The sequence below is a fragment of the Camelus ferus genome, chromosome 19 (genome assembly GCF_009834535.1).
Source record: "Camelus ferus isolate YT-003-E chromosome 19, BCGSAC_Cfer_1.0, whole genome shotgun sequence".
NCBI lineage: Eukaryota > Metazoa > Chordata > Mammalia > Artiodactyla > Camelidae > Camelus > Camelus ferus.
In genome coordinates this window covers 1,633,236-1,660,051 of record NC_045714.1, presented here as the reverse complement: position 1 = coordinate 1,660,051, position 26,816 = coordinate 1,633,236, and the positions used below count along the sequence as shown (strand labels likewise).

At 46.5% G+C, this 26,816-nt stretch overlaps 2 protein-coding genes and 1 long non-coding RNA gene across 9 annotated transcripts in view; 1 reads left to right on the top strand and 2 right to left on the bottom strand.

Moving 5' to 3' along the window:
- Positions 1-6,055, bottom strand: part of HNF4A (hepatocyte nuclear factor 4 alpha) — a 57,239-nt gene extending 51,184 nt beyond the window's left edge. Inside the window, exon 1 of the mRNA XM_032461210.1 lies at positions 5,907-6,055. Coding sequence (XP_032317101.1) covers positions 5,907-5,955 — 49 coding nt within the window. The 5' untranslated portion in view covers positions 5,956-6,055. The remainder of the gene's footprint in view (positions 1-5,906) is intronic.
- LOC106730822 overlaps positions 1-16,024 on the top strand; it is a 37,109-nt gene extending 21,085 nt beyond the window's left edge. The window contains exons 3-6 of one of the 7 annotated variants that reach the window (XR_004312939.1): positions 11,689-11,783; positions 13,381-13,492; positions 14,948-15,086; positions 15,356-16,024. This is a non-coding gene — a long non-coding RNA (uncharacterized LOC106730822). Of the gene's footprint in view, positions 1-11,688; positions 11,784-13,380; positions 13,528-14,943; positions 15,087-15,355 lie in introns of all 7 variants that reach the window. The other 6 variants (XR_004312935.1, XR_004312938.1, XR_004312937.1 and 3 more) reach the window with 6 other exon arrangements.
- On the bottom strand, positions 12,513-19,815 carry R3HDML (R3H domain containing like). Its single transcript, XM_006193502.3, has 6 exons — positions 19,276-19,815; positions 18,226-18,533; positions 15,486-15,604; positions 15,258-15,390; positions 13,914-14,029; positions 12,513-12,702 (listed from the first exon to the last, which is right to left on the bottom strand). The coding sequence occupies exons 2-6, from the start codon at positions 18,481-18,483 to the stop codon at positions 12,570-12,572; spliced, it is 759 nt and encodes a 252-aa protein (XP_006193564.2). The 5' UTR covers positions 18,484-18,533; positions 19,276-19,815; the 3' UTR covers positions 12,513-12,569.
- Between the last annotated feature and the right edge of the window lie 7,001 nt (positions 19,816-26,816).

Below are 26,816 nucleotides of genomic sequence, written 5' to 3'. Positions count from 1 at the left end.
CAGAGGGCATCTGAAGTCTTGGGACTAAGCTTTGTTCAGCCAAGTAGCTGCAGCCTGAAACCGTCACATAGCCCTCATTCATTTCTGTTCGTTCCACAACAGCTGAAAAATGCCTAGCATGTAGGAAGTATCCAGCCTCTCTCACATAGTAGGTATAATAATAACAACACTTAAAAATTTGCATAGCACTTTCTATGTGCCAGACACTCAATACTTTACAGACATTAACCTCATTTAATTCTCACAAGCCTATGAAGTAGATACTGTTAGTATCACCCCATTTGACAGGCAAAAAAACTAAGACACAGAAAATTAAGTAATTTACCCAAAGCCACATGGCTAGTAAGTGGCCGTGACACCAGAGTCTGAGCTGTTAACCATGAAGTTAAACAGCCTCTCAGATGCTGTTATAAGATGTAACAGTGCAGCTAAAAGAATGAAGATTTGGTGCTGGACAGACTAGATATTAATAACTTGCTGTGTGATTGAGGAAACTTACTTAGCAACTCTGAATCTCAGTTCCCCTGTTTATGAAATGGGAATAATACTTCCCACTTTGATGGGTTATTGCAAGGATTAAAAGGAAGAAAACCTGTGAAGTCGCCAGCATCCTGCCCAGTGCAGAGAAGGGGCTTAAATGGAAATAAATTTCTTCCCTCTTCAGAAGCCCACCCTTTTGCTAGAGGCACGTGAGTCTGAAAAAATGGAAGGCATAGTTCCTGCTTAAGCATCTCATCATCTCATAATCTTTTTAGGAACAAGATAAATCACCGATGAAACAATCAGAAAAGCCCCAAGATACTCCCAATAAAAGATGGAATGAATTGCAGTCAAATGTTAGGTGATATCAGTGTAGGCTCTGGGCTTGTGCATCAGCTGTTCCCCCTCCCTCTCTTCTCCAGGCTGAGTCCTGCTAAACCTTCAGGTTTCAGCTAAGATACCAGTTCACTCCTTCAAGGTCTAGAGGTCCCTGACCCCTTTCCCTCTTCCTAAGTCTCTTTGTGCTCCCCTAGTGCCCTGTCCATACATGTCCTGGCATTCTGTCTTTGCTGCTGGTTTGTCAGTCTGTCACACCAAATTGGATGCTCTCCAAGATCTGAGCCATACTTTATATCCTCCTACATCCTCCCAGTGTCTGGCAGAATGCCATGCTACCATAAGCCCTCAGTGGTCATTTGTTGAAATGGACACGTGAACAATGAATTAATGAATGCAGGAGCCTTCTGGTTGGAGACAGGACATACTCCGGGTATCCACATCCTCCCTTTATAAAATAGGACAAAATAAGGCAATGGTTTCCAAACTCCAGCTGATCCAACACCCAAAATCACTTAAGGAACTTAAAAAATTAAGGATTCTTGGAACTCATCCCAGGAGGTTCTGATTCACCAGGTCTGGAGTGGAGACCCAAAATATGTCAGCATAAGAAAGTTTCCCATATGCAGCCAGGTTTGTGAACGGTTGGACCATAGGGGCTGGAATCAAATTGAGGTGGGGTGGGAAGATGACATGGAAAGGGGGAAAGGGTGAGGGAGACTATATTTTGGGAATGAAGGGTGAGAACAGCCATGCCTGGTATCTGACATAGTCCCATAGCGGGCCAGCATCTGAGGTCACACCCAACTTTGGGACCATTAACCCTTCAGGGAGTACTGCTCTCCCAGCCCAGCCCATCTCATCCATCGATCCATCGATCCATCCATCCATCCATCCATTCACCCATCTTTTCCTTTACCCCCTCACCCATCACCTCATTCATTCATCCATCCATCCACCCATCCATGCATCTTTCCAGTTATTCAACCATTTACCACATTCATCCACATATCTCTCCATCCATCCCATCCACCTACTTACCTATCCATCCCTCCATCATCCACTATACCCATCCACCCACCATCATATCTGTTCATTTTTCCATCCATCCACCTACCCATCTGCCCATATTCCCTGTCACTCATTTATTCATCTCATTTATTCATCTATATCTTCATCCATTTCTTTCTATCCATCCATCCATCCATTCACTAACCCATCATATTGATTCATCAAACCAACTACCTGTCCACCCACCCAGATATCTGTTCACTCATTCATCCATCCATCCACCTCCTCATTCATTCATTCATTCATTCATTCATTCATTCATTCACCCCCCACCAAATTCTACAGAGGGCCAGGCCCTGTGGTGGCCTGGAGTATAACAAGAAGAATGAGACAAATACAGACCTTGCTCCAAGGCGATTTGAGATGCTTACAAAAATGACAAACTCCCAAAGGGCCAAAATAATCAAGAGAAGCTTGCTGAAAGCAAAACAAAGATAGGAAAATAACAAAGCCAAGAGTTAAGTTAGCACACAGATATGTACACTGTAGCATCTTAGCCTCACAGTTGCTAAGGGCAGCCCCAGATCTGGTGCTGAGCTAGATCCTGGTACCCAAAGCAAACACTACAACACAAGAGTCACAGTAACTCAACTGTGGCAGATAGTACCCAGCAGCTATTCCTGCTTCCATATAACACAGCGGTGTCATATGTGCCCAGGACACATTTGGAAATGTCAGGAGACATTTTTGGTTGGCACAACTGACAGGTTTGCTACTAGCATCTAGTGAGTTGAAGCCAGGAAAACTGCTAAACATCCTACAATGTACCAAACAGTCCCCTTCCAAAAAAGAATTATCCAAGCCAAAATACGAATAATGCCAAAGCTGAGAAACTCATTATAAGAGAACTCCAGTTTGGTTCACAGCAGCACTGTGCCAGACCCCAAGAAAAGAGCAGCATTGGTCTCAGCCAATGTCGGCTTTCCCATTTCTTTCCTCTAGACACTTCCCAGCTTTCCTTGAACTAACGAAGTCTGCTAGGAAGTTTCTGGGAAATTTTTGCTTTTGGGAAAAAGAAATAAATGCTTCAAGGAAAACCCCTTCCAGCTTCAGACACTTCAGTGCAGACGTGATGCCTGATGCTGTGACAGCCACCTTGGGTCTGTAATGGGACAAACCAAGAACCAAAAGCCAACACAGTGAGGATGGCAGAGAGGAGGGAACGGAAGAGCCTGGGCCTGGATCTGACTTACAACACAGACCATTGTCATAGGGCTGTTCCTTAAAACCTCCCTCAATTCATTCATCCAACAAATGCTTACTGAGCACTAATTCTGTGCCAGTCACTGAGTGAGACATGCAAGGCTGAACAAAGCCTTGAAGTCCATGGCCTCATGGAGTTTAGAGTCTAGTAGGGGAGACAGACCTGACGATGCACAAACGATTTGGTCAGAGTAATGATGAGATCTACAAAGCAGAATCCAGTGTGCCATGGATGCATTGCAAGTCCAGGGAAGGGTCAAGTTCGCCTAGGATCACCACACCAAAGATCAGCTCATTAATGACGGTCTTACTAAGGATTGGGATTTATCCTGTGCTTTCTCTGTGTCAGGCGCTATTCTAAGCACTTCCGTGCTAATTCATGTGATCCTAGCCACAACTCTGCCCTTCACTGTCTCTCCCGAGGCTCTGCTATGAACCATGGTCCTTACCCAGCAACTTACAGCAATTTACCTCTGTGATTACTACCTTCGAAGCTTATTATGATCCCCAGTCAAGAATCCCAGAGAAAGGGGTTTTATTCAAAACATGTGTGTTCTTTTTTTTTTTATCAGAAAGTGCATAAACTTTCCCAGAGCTTCCCATCAGACATCCTTAATTTATTTAACAGATGAAATATCTAAGACTCAGAGAAGGGTATGTCACACAGCTTAAAAAAAAAAAAAGGCAGATTCAGAATGCTAACACAGATTTATTTTTTCTAAAAAGCAGGATCTTTTAACCAATATTTCACCCCACACACACACATAAATACCCACTGTCCAAGGACAACAGTTCTCTTTCATTGTTAATGCATGCTGCAGATCTGGCCACGGGAGCCCTCTTTCTCTGCCCAGCCATATCTGTAGCTTTGTCAAGAGCATAAGCACAGATGGACTATGTCAAGTCTGGAAGCAGATGATTTTTTTTTAACAATCCTAAACTTTAGTTTTCTCTTCTATCCTTGGAGATTATGTTATTTATCTGAGACAACTATTTTGAGAATTAAATGAAGTAATAGTCATAGTATAGCATCCATCCCTTCATCCATCATCCCTCCAACCATCCATCCATCCATCCTTCCATTTGTTATATAATAAATATTTATCCTTTGGGAGGATCTCTATGGGGCCTTCTCTTAACACCTAATGTAGGCTTGGGACCTGAACCTCTCCTTCCCCAGAAGATGACTGTCTGACCCTTTGGGAGCTGATGAGTCTCCCTCTGGCCACAGGGTCAACCAAGTCTTAAAATTGTGTTTCGACCTTGGATGAAGCATCTAAGGCATTCCCGCCCCTTGAGCTATGCTATCTCCTCAAACCACCGCCCTCTATGAGATAGGTCCTGTGTTTCTCTCCATTTTATAGAAGAGGAAATAGCTGTAAAGATGGGAAGTGATTTGCCCAAGGTCACACAGCCGGTGTGTGGGAGAGGTCCCCCAGGCTGTTTGTGGTTCTTCAGCCTCTGCTCTTTCCACTGCATCACATACTCCAGCTTGATGGTGGGTCAAAGAAAGGAGATCCCCTGGACCAATCAGGAGAACGGTCTCTGATTCCTTGTGGCCATCTGTCCTCAGCTAGTGATGATAATTAAGTAATATTTACTGAGTCCTTACAATGTGCCGGGGGCTGAGGGCTTACACCTTGCTTTCCTTTAGTCCAGCACGAAGACTGTAAGACACCCTGTTTCCCCTGCAGTCAAGGCAACCAAGGCACAGAAACGATGAGGAATTTGTCTAAAGTCCCAGAACAAGAGCCAAGATCTGCTGGATTCCAGAGGCCAAGCTCTGCATGCACGTGATTTAAATCATTTTCTAAAATGCACCTAGTTTTTTTTTTTTTAATCCAAAATGTGAAAAAAAGTAAAACAAACATTCTCTTGAACCTCCTTCCTCAGAAACAAAACTCTGTTACTGGTTTCTTTGTGTCCTTCCACTAATCTATGCAAATCCAGACGTGTGTGTGCATATATACGTGTACATCTGTCCTGTTATCAGAAATATAATATGCTATATGCTCTTCAGCCTCCTTTTTTCACATAACGTACTTGAAAGTCCTTCTCTATCTGCACACAGATATCTGCATTTTTTTCTCTAACAGTGGGATAGCATTCCATCCTAAAGAAGCATCATGCTTTATTTATCCATCCTCTACTACCTAACATTGGGGTTACTTCCAGTTTTGGAGTTACCCCCAGCAGCAGAGCCCCGGGCCTTCATCGTCAGCAACAACTCTTCCCACACCCTGCATCTAAGTTTCACACTTACAGCAAAGACCATTCTCATTTTCCAACACCCTGTGCTGTGCGTTGCTTTAAAGGGCTTCCCCTTGCTGAATTATCCAGAGCCGATGGTCCTCATTAGAGGAGATGGCTAACTCTCCCCTCCAGTCCCAACCCACCTAGACCAGGAGCCAGCTCCGTGACCCAAGGCCCAGCAAGCTTCTCTCTGGGCTTCAGCTTGTCCCCACGGCAAAGTGGGGATGATGCTTCCAGCCCTACCTTCTGTGGAATTTCAGAAAGACTCCTGGGATGCAGCCCAGGAAGGCTGTCTCCCTGGGCAGGCAAGTGAACCAAGCCCCCACCGTGGGGCTCCAGCGGCCCCTCCGAGCATTTCGCGTGCCAGATCCACCATGCCCCAGTTTAGTTTAGTGAAGCAAGTCACGTGCCTCCCCTGGGCTTCCTGCCATTCCAGAGAAGCCCTGAGAGGGTCTTTGGGACCCTAGGAAACACATAGAGGCATATCCCATGGTCTCCCAAACTTGATGGTGGTCCCACCATGTCCAGTCTTTCCCTAAGCCCCAACTTTAGACCCCACTCACCATAGGGACTCTCCACTGGAGCCCCGAGGGGCGCATTCACACTGACCATGGCCGAGCCCGCCCAGCCGGAGACCCGGGGGCATGGAGGAGCTGGGGCCCCACACACAACAGCAGCAGGAGCCAGTCCACCAGGAAGGCAATGCAGTGAGTGCAGCCAGCTGCCACCGCCCGGTTATCTTATTGATTCTTCTAATCACCCAAGGTGGGTGGATATGTTAAAGAGTAACCAGTCACTTAGGGAACCTGTGGGGGGGACTGTCACTGTTGCCATGGTAACGGCAACCTGACCAGACCAGAGGTCCACTTGGGCCCTAGTCCTGCACTCTGGGGTTGGGGGCTCCTGGAGCCAGATGTGGGAGACACCAGCCCTCCCTACCCCTTATTTAAGGGGAAGGACTGGCCAGGAGGGGATGAGAGGTGAGAGTCCAACCTGGGTTGGGTTTTATGGCTCCAAACAATGGGTGTGGCATGAGCCAGGAGGGAGGGGTAGAGGCGAAAACGAGGAAGCTGGAGGGCTGAACTTATTGAGCGGCTACTGGATGCTGGGAGCCTCAGGCATACAGGCATTGCCATGCTTAACTTAAAGTGAGGTGAGGGAATTGAAGCACAGAGAGAAGTTGCTTGCCTGGAGTCACAGCTGGTACATAGAGGAGTTAGAATTACAATGCACATTCTCCCCTTTATCTAACATATATTTATTGACTGCCTACTGTATACCAGGCCCCATGCTAGACTCCAGTGATACAGAAATAAGCAAAGTAGACTTCATGCCTGCATCCATGGAACTGTGGAGTAATGGAGGAGATGGGCATTAATTAGATAACATTAAAGACATTACTCAAAGATGTTATTGCAAAGGTGTAATGACAAATGGTGAGTGCTATGAGGAATGGAGAAACACAGGGCTGACTCCAGCCCATGGGTCAAAAGCACTCTGCCTGCTCCCTCCACTGGGCCTTGGTCTCCTTCTCCACACAAAACACAACCTACTGCTGAAATCTGCATTCCTGCCTTGGAAAGCTGAACCATCTTGCTTCTTAGCTGTCTTGCATACTAGACTATCATTCGGCTTTTTTGGGAACAGTCCCATTTCTTTTATCTCAATGTTGGGTCTCACAGTCTGATTTGGGATTCTGAGCTGAAGGTCTTTATCATGTTGGGGAGAGCTCAAATGAGGAGCAGTAAAACATGGGACTCAGAAGAGCCAAAAACCCCAGGTCCACCATCGTCTTGCTGTATGGTTTGGGGTACATTATTTCATTTCCCCATTGAAACCTACCTCACATGTTGCTCCACTTCTAAAATAGCTAATCGATCTCTTCCTTTCTGTCTACAGTCTCGTTCTCCCAGTGTCCTCGCCTGGCTACCTCAAGGGGATGTCTCGTCTCCTATGGATGGACACTGCGTTGCCTCTGGTCCTTTGTTCCTTCTGTTTCCTCCCAATCTGTTGCACCTTCTTGTCTTCATTTCCTTCTGTCCAGTTTGAAGCCCACAGTCCATCATCTTAGTTTCTCTCTCAGTTCCTTTCCTTCTAACCACTTGAGAAAAACCCAAGCCTGGATAAACCTGAGTACCTGGCTTTCTTCATGCCTACACACCAGCAGCCGATCACTGTTGGAAAAAATATTACTTTGAGGGAGAGATGGCAGCCACCAAAGATTCATGATCACCCACTGGGGCAGGTCCCTCCACACTGCCCAGAACTTCTCTCCTGTTTCTCTCCTCCTTGTTCTTCTATTTTCTACCTCTATTTCAGATCTCTTCTCTCCTCAAACCTTTTCTACCTCATTCTCCGCAGGCTGAGACTTTACCTTCCTCACAGAGAAAACAGAAGCCTTAAACCTGGACCAGCCTCAATGCCCCACAAAAATTCACCTGTATTTGCACTCTGCTCCCCTCTTTCCCTCCAAATCCACTCGGGTCCACACCCTACCTCTGCCCACTACTCAGGAGCCTCACATGATCCAGTGTGAGTTCTCCTATATATTCAACCTCTCCCTCTTTAGACTTTAAAAGTCAACTTTATTGAGGTATAATGTACATATAATAAAATGTACCCTTTTTTAGGTGTACAGTTTTACGAGTTTTTGACAAATGTATACACCCATGTAACTATAAACTTAATCAAGATACAGAGCATTTCCATTACTCCCAAAAGTTCCCTTTATTCCTCTGCAATCAATCTTCCTGGCACCTCCCACTCCAGGCAACTTCTGGTCTGCTTTCTGTCACTCTAGATTAGATTTGTCTTCTCTAGAAGGTCATAGGAATAGAATCAGACTGCATTTACTTTGTGTCTGGCTTCTTTTGCTCAGTATGTTTGTGAGATTCATCTAGGTTCCTGTCTTTTTTCTTGCCAAGTAGTATTCCACTGAATGGATATACTGCAATTTGTTCACCCATTCACCTGGTAATGAATATTGAGGTTGTCTCCAGTTTGAGACTTTTATAAATTAAGCAGCTATGTATATTCACGTACAAGTCTTTCTGTAGACATATGTTTTCATTTCTCTTGGTTAAATTTCCAGGAAAGGAATTGCTGGTTGATATGGTATGTATAGGTTTAATTTGTAAGAAACTCCAAAACTATTGTCCACAGCGATTGCACCATTTTGCATTCCTACCAGCAAGGTGAGAGAACCCCTATTTGCATCCTCATCCTTATCACTGTTTGCTGTTGTCAGTCTTTTTAACTTTAACTATGTGACATGATCTTTCCTCTTGCTTTCGTTTGCTTCAAACTAGTTTTGTGAATGAAAGAAGTAACACATTCATGTGTTAAAAATAAAAATTGGGAGGGGGAGGGTATAGCTTAAGTGGTAGGCTGCATGCTTAGCATGCTTGAGGTCCTGGGTTCAATCCCCAGTACCTTCTCTAAGAATAAATAAATAAACCTAATTACCTATCCCCACCAAAAAAGAAAAATTAAAAAAAAAAATTTTTAATTGTACAAACAGCATATAATGAAAAATAAGCCTTCCTCCTACCTTAGTTCCTATATTTCATTCTACTGAACTTTTAAACAAATTCTTGTATACATTTCCAGAAATTACATACATATGCACTACAGAGGAGTGATCTCTATCCTCCCAAAATTCATATGCTGAAGATCAAACCCCCAGTGTGATTGTATTTGAAGATAAAGCCTTTATGGAAGTAATTAAGATTAAATTAGGTCATAAGGGTGGGGTCCTGATCCCACAGGATTCATGTCCTTTTAAGAAGAGACCTGAGAGCTCTCCTTCTCTCTTATTCTCTCTCTCTCTCTCTGCCACCTGAAGACACAATGAAAAGGTGGTTGTCTGCAAGCCAGGATGGGAGCTCTCATGAGAACTCAACTATCCTGGCACCCTGAGCTCGGACTTCCAGCCTCCAGAACTGGGGGAAAAATTTTTCTCTTGGTTAAGCCACCCAGCCTGTGGTATTTTGTAACGGCACCCCGAGCTGACTAAGGTGTACACACATGTAAGTGCATATAAATACATGGGGACATATTAAACACACTCTTCTGCCACTTGCTTTTCCCTCTTAGTATCTAAGTACCAGCATGCCTGCCTCATTCTTCTGGTGGCCATGTAGTATTCCAGTGTGTCCATGTCCCATAAGTGATTTTACTAGTGTCCTGTTGCTGGACACTTAGCTTGTTTCCAGGCTTTTGCCTTTACAAAAAGTGAATGTCTTTGTAAGCTTCAAATGTCTTGACCCACACGTGGGGAGTATATCTGTAGGACAAATTTCTAGAAGCAGAATTCTATCCATATTTAAATGGACTACAGTGTCTCTTTTATTAAAAACAAAACAAAACCCTCCCTCCATAGCTTCCTTTCCATGTCAGGGACTCCATCACCTCTCCTCCCTCCTGATGGTGAACTTTTAAGGTAGCTGTCTACACTAGCACCAGGTACTGTTCCAAGCGCTTTCCATGAATTCATTTAAGGTTTTGAAGGGCCTCTTGAGACAGATACTATTTAGTGTCCCCATTTGTAAGTGAGACTGGGGCTCTAAGAGCGTGACTCACCCAAGCACACTCAGCCACTGAGTTAAATTTGTACCAAGGCAGTCTGGCTTCAGAGTCTGTGCTCTTAACCCTCTTGGTTGGTGAATGTGTAAGCAAATGAGCAATCAGATGAAACTGGGGGATGAAGATCTTCAGAGAGTATAAAATACTGCAGAGGGCTGAAAGCTGTTTCAGGTTTCTTGCAGCAAAAGTTCCCCTTCAGTTGGAACAGCAGCTTAACCAAGCCAGGACACTGCCGGAGTCCCTGTCCTTAGGTCTGCAGGGTCCAAGGCATGGTAGACACAAGCCTGCCCACCTGCCTCATTTCTCCTTTGACCTGGGCTCTTCCCAGAGGCAGTTTCAGAAATGGGGAACCAGGGAGGTCATCTGGAATTCCCAGTGGCATTTTTTGCTTAATCTTTTGTCTCAATCTTTCTTCAATCCCTGAGTTTCTCCCTTCTTAGCTGAGAGGCAAGAGAGTGAATGGGTTAAGATATTGGGCTTTGGAGTCATGCAGAGCATATTCAAACCCAGCTTCTGTGGCCTCCATTTTTATGTCTGTAAAATGGGTATAGAAACACTTAAGAACAGTTAAGAGAGCTGTGATAATTCAGTGAGATTAAGTGTGTACTCAGCAGTTCATAAATGCCAGTGGCTGTTAATTCTCATTATCCTGGTACTCAGGACACAGGAAGGTAACATGGGGCAGTCAAAACAGCACAGGCATTGGGGTTGGGTGGCGCTGAATTCAAATCCCACGTCTGCTCCTTACCAGCCGTGTGACTTTATACATGCCATTGAATCCAAGGGGTCACATGCCACTTAAATTTCCAGAACATTTTGGGAATTTGACGTAGGGTTGGCAAGTTGTTTTTTCCCCCAATATAAGGACATTAATAATTTTTAAAGAAAATCTAACATTTATTATTACCATTATGTAATATATGAAAGGGGACTTTAACCACCCTCCTGCCCCACCGCCAAAAAAACGTAGGAAGGATATAACCTGAGAATAATGAACTCAGAACAGTGTACTTGTTTCTCTTACTTCATGCATGCCCAACATTTAGAAATAAGCACTTGTGCTAAGGCTCATTTTTCTTAGCTATAAAATGGAGTGATAACATATACACACATGCACACGTCATCTAGCTGACGTGCCGGGTGCAAAGTAGGGGCTGAAGGGCTGTTAGCCCATCCTCGGATCTTCCTCTTGAGCTGGTTTGCCCCTCATTCCATCTCCGCTAATAAACTTCCTTCTCTCCTCTTTTGACCCTCCTGAGAGCCGAGACCAGGACCAGAAAGAGCCACTGCAGGGGATCTCAAAGGACTTTACTGAGGGCAGAGGGAGGCGGTGTTGACATGCATAGGTTGTAGTGCAGGTGGGAATGACCAAGAGGGAAGAACACTCACTCTGTCCACAACAATGTAGGGACTCTGGGGGAAGGCGCCTGTTTTCAAGAGTCTTTAAATGGAGCTCTCTCCAGGCCGGCAGGGAGTGGGCCCCAGCTGGAGGGCAAGGTTTGAGGGAGAGATTTTACTATCTCCAGAGACAAAAGGACTTTTGTGTGTTATGATAACTGGGTAGGGTGGGGTGGGGAGAGGGGAAATGGTTCATGGGAATGAGATTCCGCAGGAGAAATAAAGAGAGGGAGAGAAAGAGAGACAGAGATAGAGCAGAGAAGGAGGTGACTGAGAGACCAAGGCAGAGAGAGACAGTGACTGGAAGGAAAAAAAAATTAAAGAGAGAGTTCCCTCGGGCCAACTTCTGTTTTCACTTCTCAGATCTGAGCATTCAGAGAGGTGCTGAACTACCTGAAGGGCTTGTGAAGCCTGAGCTTCAACCTGGGTGCCTTTGCAGACAAGCCGTGCAGCTCTCAGTAAGTCATACCTCTTTGCTAAGCCTCAGTGTGCCCATCTGTGAAAAGGGTGCCTGTGCCCATGCAATGAGGATAGAATGTCCACAAGCTAATTTCAGGGTGGTTTTTTTTTTTTTAAGCATCATCTTTTTTTTTTTAAATGCTCTGTTTTGGCAAGGGAGGTAATTAGTTTTGTTTATTTATTTATTATTGGGTTTTTTTTATTGTTATTTTTTAAATGGAAGTACTGGGGATTGAACCAAGGACCTTATGCATGCTAAGCATGCACTCCACCGCTGAGCGATACCTTCCCTTCAGTTACCTTTTACAAGCGTTGACCTGAAATGGTCCCAACTCAGAGACAGGGACCACTGGTCCTCCAAGGCTCCAAGAAACTGGTTGGCTATTATTGGATGAATGTAGGTAGGTTTCAGGATCAAGATTATTTAATGAATACCTTTTATTGGATGGACAAAGACTTATGGGTTTGAGGCCTGAGCATCACAAAACTGCTGTCACTGCTTCTTCCAGCCCTGGCTCTCTGAGGACTGAGTAAATTAAAGACTCAGGCCTCTTTCCTGGAGGCCAGAGAAAAAATAGTTGTAACAGGTAAGAAGGAAGGGAAGGAGGCTGTTTTCTTCTGGCACATGCTGAACATTTAGGAAATGGAATCAGGAGGGAAAATTCAGATTGGTAGAGTGAGCCCCACTCATGTCCTTAAAAAAAAAAAAAAAACAACCCGGTCTCTGGGAAGGGAGTCTTGGAGGGTCAGACCCAGCTGGAGGCCTGCTGGAGCCCAGAGAAACTTCAGATCCGCGGGAGCCGGTTGAACTTGAGCCCAGAGAAGCACATGTTTCTGTTGCAGCTGCCTTGGTAGCTGGGCGGGCAGGCGGAACACGGCCTCCCCATCTTGTACGGTGCCTCGCCGATCCAGTTACCCCTGGAAGAGAAAAGGTCGCAGGGAGGCGGGGTCGGGGTCGGTGACATGAGCCACCTTCGCACAGATTTCCAAGTCTCAGCACTGCTTGTGACCAAGTCACCCTTGTAAGCCTCGGTTTCTTCATCTGTAAAACCATTAGACTTTCCTCCCTCACAGGGATGCAGCGAAGGTTAAATAACGGAGCCATGTGTGCAGGTAGGATTAGCCCTATTTTACAAGAGGAGACTGAGACCTACGGAGTGGAAATGACTTATCCAAAGACTTCAGTGTGTACGTGGTAGAGCTGAGAAACCCAGGCCTAGTAAGAAGAATAGGAACCAACGAGCATTCCAAAATTATTATGCGCCTGGGGGCATTACCTGGGACAGCTCACTTAATTCTCTCAACAATTCTATGAGTAGATACCATTTTCTTCCCATTTTGCAGATGTCCTTCCCTCTTTCCTTCCTTCTTTCTGTCTTTCATCTCTTCAATGCGATAATAAGGTGAAAGTATTTTGTAAATGATGAAGGGCTACACGAGAGTAAAAGGCAGTTATCATGATGTAATATTGAAAGTCTAAATATCATTTTTACTTAGAACCCGTTCTTGCTTTTGTATGAGCATCTGTAACGTTTGCAAATTTGTATACTGTCACATTGTGTGGGAATTCCCATTCTCCTTTCTCCGTGTTTCCAGGAGACCTGGGTATGAAGACCATGCTTGTCCTCTCTCCCACCAAGCTGACTGGAGAGTCTGAGCAAGCTCATTCCATCCTTCCTTTCTTTCCTTTGGGATCTGCCTGCCTGCAGTGAGCATGCATTCTTGGTTGCTCTGTTTCTTGCGGTAAGCTTAGAGGGGCTGGCCCTGTGTTTAGAAGAAGAGGCCTGTGGTTGTCCAGTGTGGTCTGCCAATGGATCTAAAGGTCTAGTTCAACAGTGAGATATTTGCAAGCCCACTTGGCTGGCAGATTGAAGCCACATTCTCCACTACTGACATCATCAGTGAGACTGCCTATCCACCTGCCTTGGTCCTCTACCTCCCAATCGATTCTGAAACTTGGGTAAGGAAAAAAGGATTCTTGATCGACTCTCTAGAAGTATTAAGGTTATTTAGAATGGAGGAAGGCAGGGTGTCCTGTGTGTCTTCCTTTTCTGAGAATTCTGCCTGCCGCACCTCAGGGGCCACCCTCCTGCCCCAGATGCCCGTCTCCGTCCCAGAGCTGCACTCACTTAATGGCGTAGTTGCAGACCAGGTACACAGCCTGGTGCCAGGTGCTGCCCCAGACCTTGATGCTGCTACAGGTGTGGATGGCACAGCCCAGCCGATTGGAGGATGCCCACACCATCTGAGGAGGGACAAAGACAGGGGAGGCTGTGAGAAGGGCCTGGGGCCGGACGGCTCCTGGGCTTGGTTCAGGGTGGATGCATTAGATGAGGTTTTCCTGGAGGAGGCAGTCTGCCTGTCTCAAGGTGGCGGGACTGGAGGCACACTGTAATATATTCTTTCTCAAACCTTTTTTTTAACTACAATTAACAATAAGGAATATATTTTATACTGTTACCCTGTGTACCAACACACCCACCCACACACACACACCCCAACCCCACAATTGGAACAAAAGTTTTATGGACCAATATTTAATCTTACCATGCGTGATACATGCTAATATTTTCTATACCGTTCTTTTTTTCTTTTTTTAATGGAGGTACTGGGGATTGAACCCAGCACCTCTTACATGCTAAGCATGGGCCTCACCACTGAGCTATACCCACCCTACCATACCGTTCTGTTAGATTTCCTTCTTTTTTCCCTAGTAACTAGTGTTTAAAAATCATTGTTGTGTTGGAGGTTAAAACACAAACTTTGGCGTTAAACAGCCTTGGGTCAGAATCTCAATATCACTGTCTGTGTTTCTTTGACCAAATCACTGAACCACCCTGTGCCTCAGCTTTTTCTCTGGTAAAATGAAGTTAATAATATCTCATGGTAATAAAATGAAGGAAGGACATTTGGTTTAGGCCGCATATTTCCTAGAGGGTCTCAAACTTTGATTTTTGACATTTACTGCAAATGAGTCACAGAGAGATCGGCAGGACAGGAAGAAGACATTCGTCATACCACTGGAGGTTTCTGTCCCAGGTCTTGCAACGTTATACTGTGTTGTATTTTTATGTGTAGTAAGTGGTAACATATTCAATATTAGCACTCCAAATATACTATAATTTTTTATAATCTTATTTGGTGTTTCTTTTTTTTAAGATAGCAAGAAACTTAGAAAACAGAAAACAAGAGAAGATGTTTGAACCTATTGAAATTGAATGCACTCTTGAACTTGTCAGACCAAACATCTCCATTTTGGGGTCAAACAATATGGTCTGACTGTCTAAGACGCTCAAAACGAGGTCAGTTCCACTCAATTCAGTGCTCACACAACTTTCCAGGAACAGGCTGAGTATGTAAAAGGAAGTCCCTAGGAGCCTCTGTTTTATTTCTAATTTCTGGCCCACAACATTCTTTTTCTCCTAAGGTAGAGGATTTGTTCTCTATCAGCCCCTCATCCCGACAAAGGGTACCTGGGTATAGTGGGAGCAGACGGGGCCACTGCAGCGCCAGGGGCAGTGCGGGGTGCAGTCCCTCGGGGCCGGAAATGAGTAATTTCGCTTCTCCTCAGACCAAGACTTCACGAGATCCACCACCGAGCGGTACCTGGGGAGGCAGAGAAGATGGAGGAAAAGTCACTCTGCCACCAGCGTGCTCGGTGACCTTGTTGAATGAGCGAGTGAAGGAAGAGCTCAACTCACCGGCCAGAATGGATGGAGAGGTTCTGGCCCACGTATCTCATCAGCTGTGGGGGCCCGTGGGACCAAATGCACTGGGTGGCCCAGGCCTCAGCAGACCTGGCCAGCTGCTCATCCCAGACCTCGGAGAAAAGACAGGTCATGAAATTCCCCAGGGGAACAACTGCCATCATCTCGACAGTGTCTAGAGATGCACGTACACAGTACCATTACTCCCCCACCCCCCGTCTCCTTGGAACCCTGCAACAAACCCACCCGATAAATTAGAAGACCGAAACTCAAGGTCAACAGCAAGTCCACACCAGAGCCAGATCCACACCTAGGTTTCTGACTCCTAGCCAGATGCCCTTTTTCTCTCCCTTGGCTTCAAGCCTGGGGCTCTCTGCTCCAAGCAGGGTCCCAGGGTACTGGCCCGGGAGTTCCCAGCATCCCTAGAAGTGACTGCACCCAGGGTGATGGGAAGACAATGGATTTTTAAATTGTATTTATTTTATTTTTAAAATGTGTTCATTTTAACATTAAAAATTTTTAATTCAAAAGGGTTTTTTTTTTCTTGAATAGTGAAAACATGCACAAATTTAATATGTAAGATAGAGGAAAAGTGGAGTCTTTCATCTCTGTCCTGAGTGAGTCCCTCCAGCCACCCTGACCCTGGGGGTAACCATCACTGTGAGTTTCTTGTGTCCTGTTCCAGAAATATTCTACACCTGTAAGCATATTATACATACGTACATAAGTTTTATATGTATAATTATACATATCATATGTAATACATAAAATAATTACATATTACATAATATGTACATATGATAATTATGTGTGTATATAAATTATAAGTATATATAATTATGTATATATATAAATTTTTTGGACAAACTGTTGGATGCCAGACACTCTATTTGATAACCCCCTCTTTTCACTTAACATGATAGGTTATCTTAGTGATTATTCTGCATCAGGACACAGAGATCACCCTCCTCATCCTTCTTAACAGCTTCCTAATTTCCAGGTTTTATAACCTGAAGAGGCATCCATTAAAAAAATACTAGTCGCCTTCCACTCTGACTTTCTGGGATTCTCTCAGATACTGTTCGTTCCTTCGTTTCATCTGTTCATTCAGCAAATATTGAACAAGGACTCACAGTCTAGCAAGGAAATGAGACGTGAAAGAATCATTGCCATCCTGGGGGGTGTGAGAATGTGGTAAGGGACCTGAACTGTCTTGGAGGAGAGAAAGGACTCCTGGAGCAAGAAATTTCTGGTCAGATACCTGTCCTGTGGGCAGAAGCCGGCTAGTAAAGGAATGGGGGCCCCCAAAGAGTGGTCCAGACCTCTCCCCAGGGTTGTCAGACTCACACATTTTGTGGGAAAGTAGAGGAATGTTTCCTTTGTGCCGCAAACGGGCGGGGCGAGCTGAAGGGACATGCTAACATCAAACCGGGGCTCACTGACCCTCCTGGGACCCCCTGCTGAGATGTCTGCCTCTCTCTGTTCCACAATTGATGTAATAATTAAACACCTGTTGTTGGGGGGGGTGGGGGCACACACACACTGGTGCTCAATAAATGTGTCATTGTTTGAAAACTGGAGGGCCTTCTAGGTGCCAGGCGCTGGGCTAATCAATGGATGAGTCAGTTAATGAACAAGTAAGCGACCCGCCCACCTCTAGCTGCCTGCCGTTTGGGCTCCTGTCCCCCACTCCTCCCAACACCATATTGCTACCTGACGTCTTATTATACGTAAATTTTGTGGTCAGTCTTCGCTTTCCATCATCCCCACTAAAATGGACCTTGTCCACCCTGTTCTCGGCAGTGTGTGTCCACAGGACTCAGCGTGGAGCCTGGCTCCAGACAGGAGCTAGTAGGTAACTGAATGGACACGTTGCAAAAGCATAAGAATTTTTAGGCTGTCAGGGAGCACGTATTTGTCTTAGAGGAGGCAGACTGACAATCTCTTTCCCTAAAGAAACCGGTAGGTGGGCTGGAAGCCTATCTGTCCAGGGTAGTTTGGGACAATGGTCCTGGGGGAGGGGCTGTGATAAAGAGAAAAGTTCCCTCCTCCGCTCCAGGAGTCCAGCTTCTTGGGGGCTGGGGTGAGAGCCCCTGTCCCTGTCCCTTTGAGGGAAAACATCCCAGCTTCCTCTGTGGGTCACTGCTGTTTCTCTTTAGCCCGAGACCCTTCAGGTACCAGACCCCACTGCTCCAAATTCTACCTCCACAGGCTAGCTGAGGACAATCTGGGTGTGTCCATCAAACTCCTGAGGGCAAAGAGACAATAGCATGGAAAGCTTTAGCCACCCCACCCGCTGTGAGTCCCCAATGGGAAGCCAAAATTCTTGGAAAAGGTATTGTGTTGGTTAAGACTGCAACCTTAGCAGCTGGCAGACCTGGGTTGGAATCCCAACTGAGTGACCTTTAGCAGATTAATTCTCTGCATCTTGGTTTCTTTATTTGGAGAATGGAGTTCATTCCCACCTTGAACAAAGAGGAGGCCCCTCAGGGTTACACGTAGTGCCTGGCTCATAGAAGATGCTCCACAGATCGCAGTCCTCTGCTCCTGCCTCCAGAAAGGACTTGGATAACTGCCTTAGTTTTCTCATCTATAAAATGAGCAGACTACTTCCTCCCTAGATGCCAAGATACTGGCTAGGGAGGCCAGGCTCCTGAGTGGTCCAGCCCTTCCGGGGCATGTTGACTCGATGGCACTTACTGGATGGGGCACTGGGGAGGGCATGGGGACTCACCATAAACTCCATGTTGGCAGCAGGTGGGTGCACGCTGGCCCGGATGTGGTTGTGATAATCCAGTAAGGCATTCATGTCCCGGGCGGAGATGTGGCGCTTCCACAGGTACCTGGGCACCCCCAGGCCACTCAGGGGCCATACAGTTGTGCCCTTGGTCTGGGCCAGTGCCAGGGTGGCATTGGGCATCAAGGTGTTCATTGTCTGGCCTGCCCAGAAGAACAGGCCTGCCAAGCCCACGGTGCCAGGCAGCAGGGACATAGCTGGCTGGAGAGGTCACACGTCTGCCTTGTGCAGTCAGGGCCGGCTGCCTGGAGGGGGTGGGCATGAGGGCACCAAACCCTGAATGTTCTCCAGCATCACCACCCAGAGGATGCTAACTACTGGTAACTTGGCAAAGACCTCCTGACTCAGCTGTAGTCTAGGGGCACAATATCCCATCCTTCCCACCAGTGGACTGAGTGGATGGGGCAATAGGAAAAAATGCCCCCAACAGTGGCTAAATCCAGACCAGGCCGTGGGGTTAGATGAGGCTGCCACTCAAAGCCAGGGCTCCATCCCACCAGCCCAGGAGACGGACCCCAGTTCTCCCTAGCTTGGACCCCCTCTTCCCCACCCTTGCTCCCAGTGGGCTCCGTTGGTGCCCGCCAAGGGGCAGTGCCCACCTTCCCCAAGGCATAGTGAAGGGCCCGCTTGTCCTTGAGTTGCTGCAGTTTGGGGGCTTGAGAGCAAGACACAGTAAGAACCAGAATGCAGAGAATGAAAGAGGCAGAGAGAAAGAAAAACGAGAAAGAGAGAAAAGGAAAATGAGGGAGATGAAAAGGTGATTGAAAAAAAGAGATACAGAGAAAAAGCATGAAAGAAGTAAAAAGGTAGAAAGATACAAGAGGGAATGAGAGACAATGACAGGGCCCAAAATAGCAAGAACCTGGGAGAGACAGAGAGGGGGAGAGAGAGAGAACATAGAACAGAGAAGATGAGGAGAGCCAGAAAGAGGAGAGCCAGAGAGAGGAGTCCGGGGGACCAGGCAGCGGGCTCCCCGGGGGCGCGTACCCAGCATGGGCAGCCCAGGCGGGTGGCAGGAAGCTGCTGAGGAGGCAGAGGAACTCTGCAGACGCCCTCTGCAGACACCCTGGCCCGCCTGGCAGCACAGCGACGACTTTAACAGTCCCTCGGGAGCTGATGGCATCTGACGTCTCAGCCCACGGCCCCCTCCCCTTCCAGCCAGGCCAGACTTGGTCAGGAGGCTCCGCCTGCCGGTCTGTGGGCTTTCCTCTCCCGCCCTCTCCCGCCTCTGCTGTTCCCGCTTCCACCTGGACCGTGCAGGGCTGGGGCTGAGCTGCTGGTCAGGTTAGGGATGCGGTCAAGGCAGGGATTCCAGGACAAAATACCATCTCCTCTTGGGAGACCCTAGATCCGGAGGCTTCTCTGTGCCTTCCAGACCACTCCGGCCACTCTGCATCCAGGGTATTTTCTGACTGTTTCCCCCACAAAACTCTTCAGCCCCAGAGTTGGCAGTTTGAATATGGCTCCATCTAATGAGTTTGGCTGAGTGCCTGACACATACAAGCTCAGCCAACCCTCAGAAGCAGATACGATTGCTCCCCCATTTTATAGATGAAGAAACTGATCCCCAAAGAGGTGAAGGAACAGCCCGAAGTCAAGCCAGCCTTAATAGAGCCAGGATTCAAAACTAAGTGTGACCCCTGGGCCCTGCCAGTATGTAAAAAGGATGCCATTTCTGTAAACAAACCAAACATAGATGCATTAGGGGAAAAAGCCTAGGAGGATGTTCCCTACCATGGCGCTCCAACAAAACGCTGTCCACCTAATTAAGCCCATGGGTCTGGGTTCAAATCCCCATTATTTTGTTTTGGGTTTTTTTGTTGTTGTTGTTGTTCTTTTTGAAATTTATTTCTTTTTTTAAACTTTTTTTCAAAATGGAGGTACTGGGGATTGAACCCAGGACCTTGTGCATACACCCTACCACTGCACTATTACCCTCCCCACCAACATTCTTTTTTTTTTAACTTCTTTTTTTCACGCACTAACTAGGTGTCCTTGGCAGGTTACTGAGTCATTTGTGCCCTACCTATAAAATGGGAGAAATGATGGTACCTACCTTATGGCATTGATGCAAGGATTAGATGAACTCACATATGTGCAGCACTGCGTGTGTGCACGTGCGTGTGCTTGTGCGTACACACGTGTACTTGTGAGAATGTGTTTATGTTATAGGTGTGCAAGCACACACGGACATACACATGCCCATGGAGGGCTCGTGATCACATATATGTGTACAGACATGTACATGACCATGTGGATGTCTGTACCTGTGTGTGTACTTGTGTGAGTATCTGTGTGCTTGTATAAGTGTGCAAGCATCTACATGCACGTGCTTAGGATGGTTTCTGTGGCATATGTTTGTGTGCGTGGATACGTGGGTAAACATGCAGGGGTGTGTTTGTGTGTGTGTCAAAGCCCCTTTGGTTTCTGAGTTGCTACACTTCAGGGTTAAGAAAGAATTTCATTTTCTCTTCTCTGATTACTTGTATTCTCTACAAATAACAAGTGATACTTTTGCAACAGGAGGAGACAGACTTACAAGAAAGATGCTATATAAAAACACCAAAGCTGAAGCATTTGTAATCCCCCAGCCTCCTCTTCCAGAGACCTCTGAGAATCCCTAGGCAGAACCCAGTCTCTGGGTGCCAAGCTGAGTTCTGGCCTAGGTGGTGATGTGGGGTTGGGGGCTGGCACTGGGCTACTGGAGCAGGGTCCTCCCCAGACACATGGAATTCCCATCACGGGCAGCTGCCCAGCCTCAGCCTCCGCGGCCCAGACAGTGCCTGCTGCCAAAGCACACACCTTCCCGCTGGAGCAGCTTCCCCCAGCCCCGGCGCTGACTGCTAGATACTGGGGGAGGTTGGCAGACAGAAGCAGTGGGGGTCGAGAGCTCCTAATTTTGACCTCTACAGGGCTTTCTCATCACACCAGAAGGACAGGAGGGACTAGCTCCTATCTAGCCCCTTCTCTGCCTCCAGGATGTTGGGTGTCCTGGGGCAAGTCCTTATCCTTCTCTGGGCCACTGGAACAGTTGGACTGTGGGCTTTTCTGCCTGGGATCTACAACAACCTAGGGGGCGCTCTGCAGCCCCCAGGAGGCAGACGCAAAGAGCCTTGGCACTTACAAATCCAGGAGTGCCAAGAATTATGCTCTCCTCCCTCAGAAAGCTTAACACGGACCTCTCCCCCATACCCAGCACTTGTAATGGTTCAGAGCATTACATCCATGACTCACTTGGTCCTCACAGCTGCCTTTGAGGCAGCAACCGCACCCATGGACAGATGGGGACACAGAGCCTCAGTGACTTGTCCTAAGGCCTGGAGCTTGTTTGTGTGGTCACTGGGGTTCTGGCGGTGAACATTCTCCAACATTTAGAGAATGCACACACATTCATTGTGCACACACACTTACATGCACACCCTCACACATACATAGTCTCTTCCCACAAGTCATAGTGACAGCTGGTTTCCCCAATCCCTCAGATCCTTTCTACTGGACGGCCTCAGGTGCCCCTGATAAATATACAGAAACCCACCCTTCACATGTTTAATCAGCTTAAGACCTACAAGCTGTGTGCATTTGCTCCTAGTGCCCAGCACTGTTTGAAGCACTTTACCTGAATGAGGTCATTCAGTCTTCAGAACGACCCTATCAGGTCGGTGCTATTATTGTCATTGTATCCATTTTTCTCTCCACGAGGAAGCCAAGACACACAGACCTGAGTCATCTGCCTGGGGTCACACAGCCAGCGGGTGGCAGAGGTGGGATGGGCACCCAGGCAGGCTGGTCACGCTGCCTCTCCACAGGGACAGGGGGACAGACATCGAGGACAGTACGGCCCCTCAGTCCAACCACACATAGAAAATCACCATCGCCTATCTTGCACGTTCACACATCCTCGGAAACCCAGAAGACTGCCCTGGTGGCAAACACGCAGCGACACGCCTGGCTGCTCCACCAGGTGGGACCTTCTCTGCCGTCCTCGCTGACTAAGCCTATTCCCAGGTTCACTTAGGTTGCCTGTGGATAAACATGTGAAGGGTGGAGGCGGGAAATAACCAGGGATGGCCCAGATTCAGATGAATGCCTTGCGCTAGGATCTTACCCCTGGATTTTATCACACTGGATTCAGCTATCGCTTCATCCTCACCCCTCCTGGAATTCTCCCTCATCTTGGGCAAGCGAAGGGGAAAGGGGAAAGTCTTCTCGACAGCAGTGATGTTTGAGGCAGTGTATCCTAGTGACTAACATTGCTGGCTCTGGATCTAGACGCCTAGGTTCATGGCTTACTAGCTGTGTGACCGTGGGCAACTTACTTAACCTTTCTGTGCCTTGGTTTCTCATCTATAATTTGGGGTTGCCTCATGACATTGTTGCAGGGATTAAATGAATTAATACACTTGACACAATGCCTGGGTAAGCAATCACTGTTAATTATAATAACAGCTAATAATACTACTAGTGACAGTAGCAGTTAACATTTATTCAGCACATACTAGGCGCCAGGCACTATATGCTTTAGGGGCATGATCTCATTCAAGTTTTGTTCCAGTTTTATGGATTAGGTATCAGGAGCTCCATTCAACAGATGAGGAAGTAGAAACTCAGAGAGGTTAAGTAACTTGCCCAAGTTCACACAGCTAGTCCCAGTGGAAACTGGATCCCAATGCCAGGTCTCTGATTCTTACCCCAGTGTTCTTTCCACCCAGTAAAGTTGCTTTTAAGAAGAGATTGTGTTGTACAACACAGGGAATATAGCCAATATTTTATAATAACTATAAATGGAATATAACCTTTAAAAATTTGGAATCACTATTTTGTACACCTGTAACATTTAATGTTGTATATCAACTATACTTCAATGTGAAAAAAAGAGAAATGGGGGGAATAGCTGAGTGGTAGAGTGTCTTGCTTAGCATGAATGAGGTCCTGGGTTCAATCCCCAGTACCTTCATTTAATAAACAAACAAACAAACAAACAAACAAACCTAATTACCTCCCCCTCCTCCAAACAAAACCAAACCAAAACCAAAAAAAAAAAAAAAAAAGAGAGAGAGAGAGATTTGAAAAGAGAAGAAGGGACTGTGAGATAGGAGACTTGAGAGAGGAAACTGAGAAAGTTGGAAGGTCCTCACAGATCTTCTAGGTCAGCCCCTCATTTGTCAGTTGAAAAAAGAGGTTCAGAGTGGGTGAGTGACTTGTCCAAGTTCACACAGCAACTGGTAGGCTCAAGACTGCAGCCTAGAGGTGAGTGTAGCTCAGTGGTAGAGGGCATGCTTAGCAGGCACGTGGTCCTGGGTTCAATACCCAGTACCTCTGTTTAAAAAAAGGAAAAAGAAAAACCTGCAACCCAGATCTATGTCACTCCAAATCCAAGCAAAGGAGAGAGGAAGCTGGAAGGAGGGGAGCATATGTGAGAGATAACAGCGATGATCCAGACACTTTAAAACTCTTCAGATCAAATGCTCCAGGTTCTTCCAAAAGATAAACTGTAAGAAAATGAAAGAGAGAGGGGGGAGAAATCACTAGAGACTCAAAAGATACATATTTTTTAGCATGGACTTTTTTTTAAGGACTCTACTGTTTTGGGAGGGGCATTTGAGTGATAAAACTGAAAAAAGAAATACAAAGAAATACTACAAAAGTCAAGCTGGGATCGAGGGGCTTCGACTTCTTGATCTGACTGGTAACAGGTGGTTCATCTTATTAGGTTCCACATATGTTTTACATGACTTTCTGTATTTATGTTTTATTTTACAATAAAAAGGCTTTTTAAAAAATAACAGCAGTGGTAATTTATACAGTGGCACCTTCCGTCTGTTACCGCCCTAACCCTGCATGAGGATTTTAACCTTCTTTCAACAGTTGAGGCTGTGAGATTCAAAAAAGGAGACAACTTCCTCACAGTCACATAGCAAATAAATCTAGGAGCCAGGACTCGACCCCTGTGGTTGGTGTGTCTCTGCAGCACAGCGGTGGTTGGGCAGCCGGTGGGGGTTCCTGACCCAGCAGAGGAGGAGTTGGAGAGATCTCAAGACAGATTCAGAGGCATCGACTGCTAGGAAAATAAAATACATCCAGAAGCACCTCTGGACTCCTAGGTCTGACTCCTCCTGCTGTCTTTGCATCCAGTAAGCCATGTCTCCTCTTTGGCAGGTTACCCAGAGGAAGGTAGGATGTTCTAGTAGTGGGCAAGGACCAGAGTGGTGGCATTAGATTGCTGACTCCACGCTGGGTGACCCAAGGCAAGTCATGGGCCCTCTCTGAGCCTCAGTTTCCTCGTATGTATAATGGGAACAATAAATAGGTGCTACATTATTTCGCTATTATGATAAATTCAGTGAGATACGGGAAGTGAGAGCACACAAAGCAAGTTTGTTCAATGTTAGCTATTAACCTCCCCAAGCAAACACTATGTGACTCCATTGAGAAAATACTCAAGAACAGAAAAAACTAATTTACAGTGATGGAAATCAGAGCAGTGGCTACTTTGAGGGGTACCGACTGAGGGAGGGGCATGAGAGAGTTCTTGCTGTCACTGAGGGTGCTGTATCTGCTTTATACTTTGATCCAAGTGGTGATCACATGGGTGCACCTATGGAAAAATTCATCTAGCTGCACACTTAAGACTTGGGCACTTTAAGTTATACCTTAATAAAAATTTAGAGTTTTAGATGGTTTTTAGAACCTTTGTTTAATTTAAAAAGGTTCTTCCAACAAGTTTAAAGTTAAAATGCTACATAAGAAAAAACATACACACCAAGAAAAATATCCCATTTTCATCTCCCCAACACAGACTTCCTTCCCAATACATGAATATCATCCCCCGTACTCCCACTAAAACATTCCACACTGTGTACACACAGCCAAGGACCCCACCATCAACACAAATAGAAGTCAAATCCAATACAGCAGACAAGCCTGCACTTCCACTCAACCCCACAGTACATCCGTCTTTAAATATAGATGTTTTCCATTCTGGGTGCATGCAAACACACAAACAGAGTCACACAAACCAAACCCACAGACTGAACTAACTGACTCGGGCAGATTTGTGAGTCAGACAGACGTTGGTGGGGGTCTTGGTCCCATCACTTTCTCACCATAGGACCTGGGGCAAGTCGTGTAATTTCTCTGAGCCTCAATTTCCTGATCTGCAAAATGGGCCCAATAAGATCTTCTCCACAAAATGAAATAAAATAAGAAGGAAGACCATGAGCAAACAAGGTTTTTGAGGGAAGGAGCTGTGTGACTCGTCTCTGTACACTCCAGGACTCACATCATGTCATTTTTAGTGAACTTGTGTGTGTTGTCAATTCTTACCAGATTAATCTTCATTTAAAAAAAAATTTTTAATTGAAGTAGAGTCAGTTACAATGTGTCAATTTCTGGTGTATAGCATAATGTTTTTACGTAATGTTTTCTTACATATACATATATATATTTATTTTCATATACTTTTTCATTATAGGTTACTACAAGCTATTGAATATAGCTCCCTGTGCTATACAGAAGAAACTTGCTTATTTTATACATAGTAGTTAGTATCTGCAAATCTCAAACTCCCAATTTATCGCTTCCACTGCCTTTACCCCCCAGATTAATCTTTAGATCCAATACAATCTTGATCAAAATTCCAGCAAGGTTTCTGGAGGAAGTTGGGAAGCTGATTCTAAACTTCATGTGGAAGAGCCATGGCCCAAGAATTTTCAAGACACTCTATTCGTCGTGGTATTAGTAATTTCTGATGATTCAGCAGAGAACAGAAGAATGAGTGGAGGGTGAAGGTGGGACATACCCGTGAGCCAGGGGAACAGCAGGGCAAGGGGAGGGCACAGCATGGGCAAAGGCTCTGAGGCTGGAGGGAATCTGGTTCCTCTGAAGAGCTGAGAAAAGGCAGGTTAGGGAAGGCTAAAGGCAGTGGTTGAGATGGGGGCAGAGGTGAGCAGAGACCATTTTTGCCTGCAGGCCTTGAATGCCACTCCAGCTGCAGAGCTGGTGAGGACTTCAGATTGTTCTTGGCTTTGCCCTGGGCTTTGCACTGTGCTCTAGTTGGGGTAGTGGGTAGGGGATGGGAGGGAGGCAGAGAGAAGACCACGACTTAACCCTTCAGGGAAATGGGGCCACCTCACCCTAGTAAGACCTCCTAGGAGCTGATTTCCCATGGACCCCCCAGAACCCTGAGATCAGAGGGGCGCCCCTGAGGGGTCCCTCTTGGTCTTCTCCCTCCCAGGAAGGATTCTGAGTAGGGTGTTCTCGGGGGCTGAGCCAGGGAGCCACTCATTCTCCTGCGTGTCAGAGAGGACTAGCCCTCCTCCAAAAAGGCCAGTGAAGGGGAGTAGGTGGAGGGGGGTAGGGCTGATCCCGCGCGCTTAACCCCGAGGTGGCGCCCAATGCTCCTGCGCCCGGTGCTCACAGTCATCCGGGCCCCTGGCCACCGGGGATCCACGCCGTGCCCTCGGGGACCGGCGGCCGGAGGACTGGGGAATCCTCCTCCCGGTCCAGCCGGGACAGCTGCAAGGCCAGGT

Bases quoted from the DNA above. Each gene is read 5' to 3' on its own strand.
- R3HDML (XM_006193502.3), bottom strand. From the start codon at position 18,483: ATGTCCCTGCTGCCTGGCACCGTGGGCTTGGCAGGCCTGTTCTTCTGG. The intron at 14,030-15,257 runs GTACCCTTTGTC...GTCCCTCCTCAG, and splicing joins TCTGCTCCCACTATACCCAG to ATGGTGTGGGCATCCTCCAA. The intron at 12,703-13,913 runs GTGAGTGCAGCT...TTTCTCTTCCAG, and splicing joins GTCTGCAACTACGCCATTAA to GGGTAACTGGATCGGCGAGG.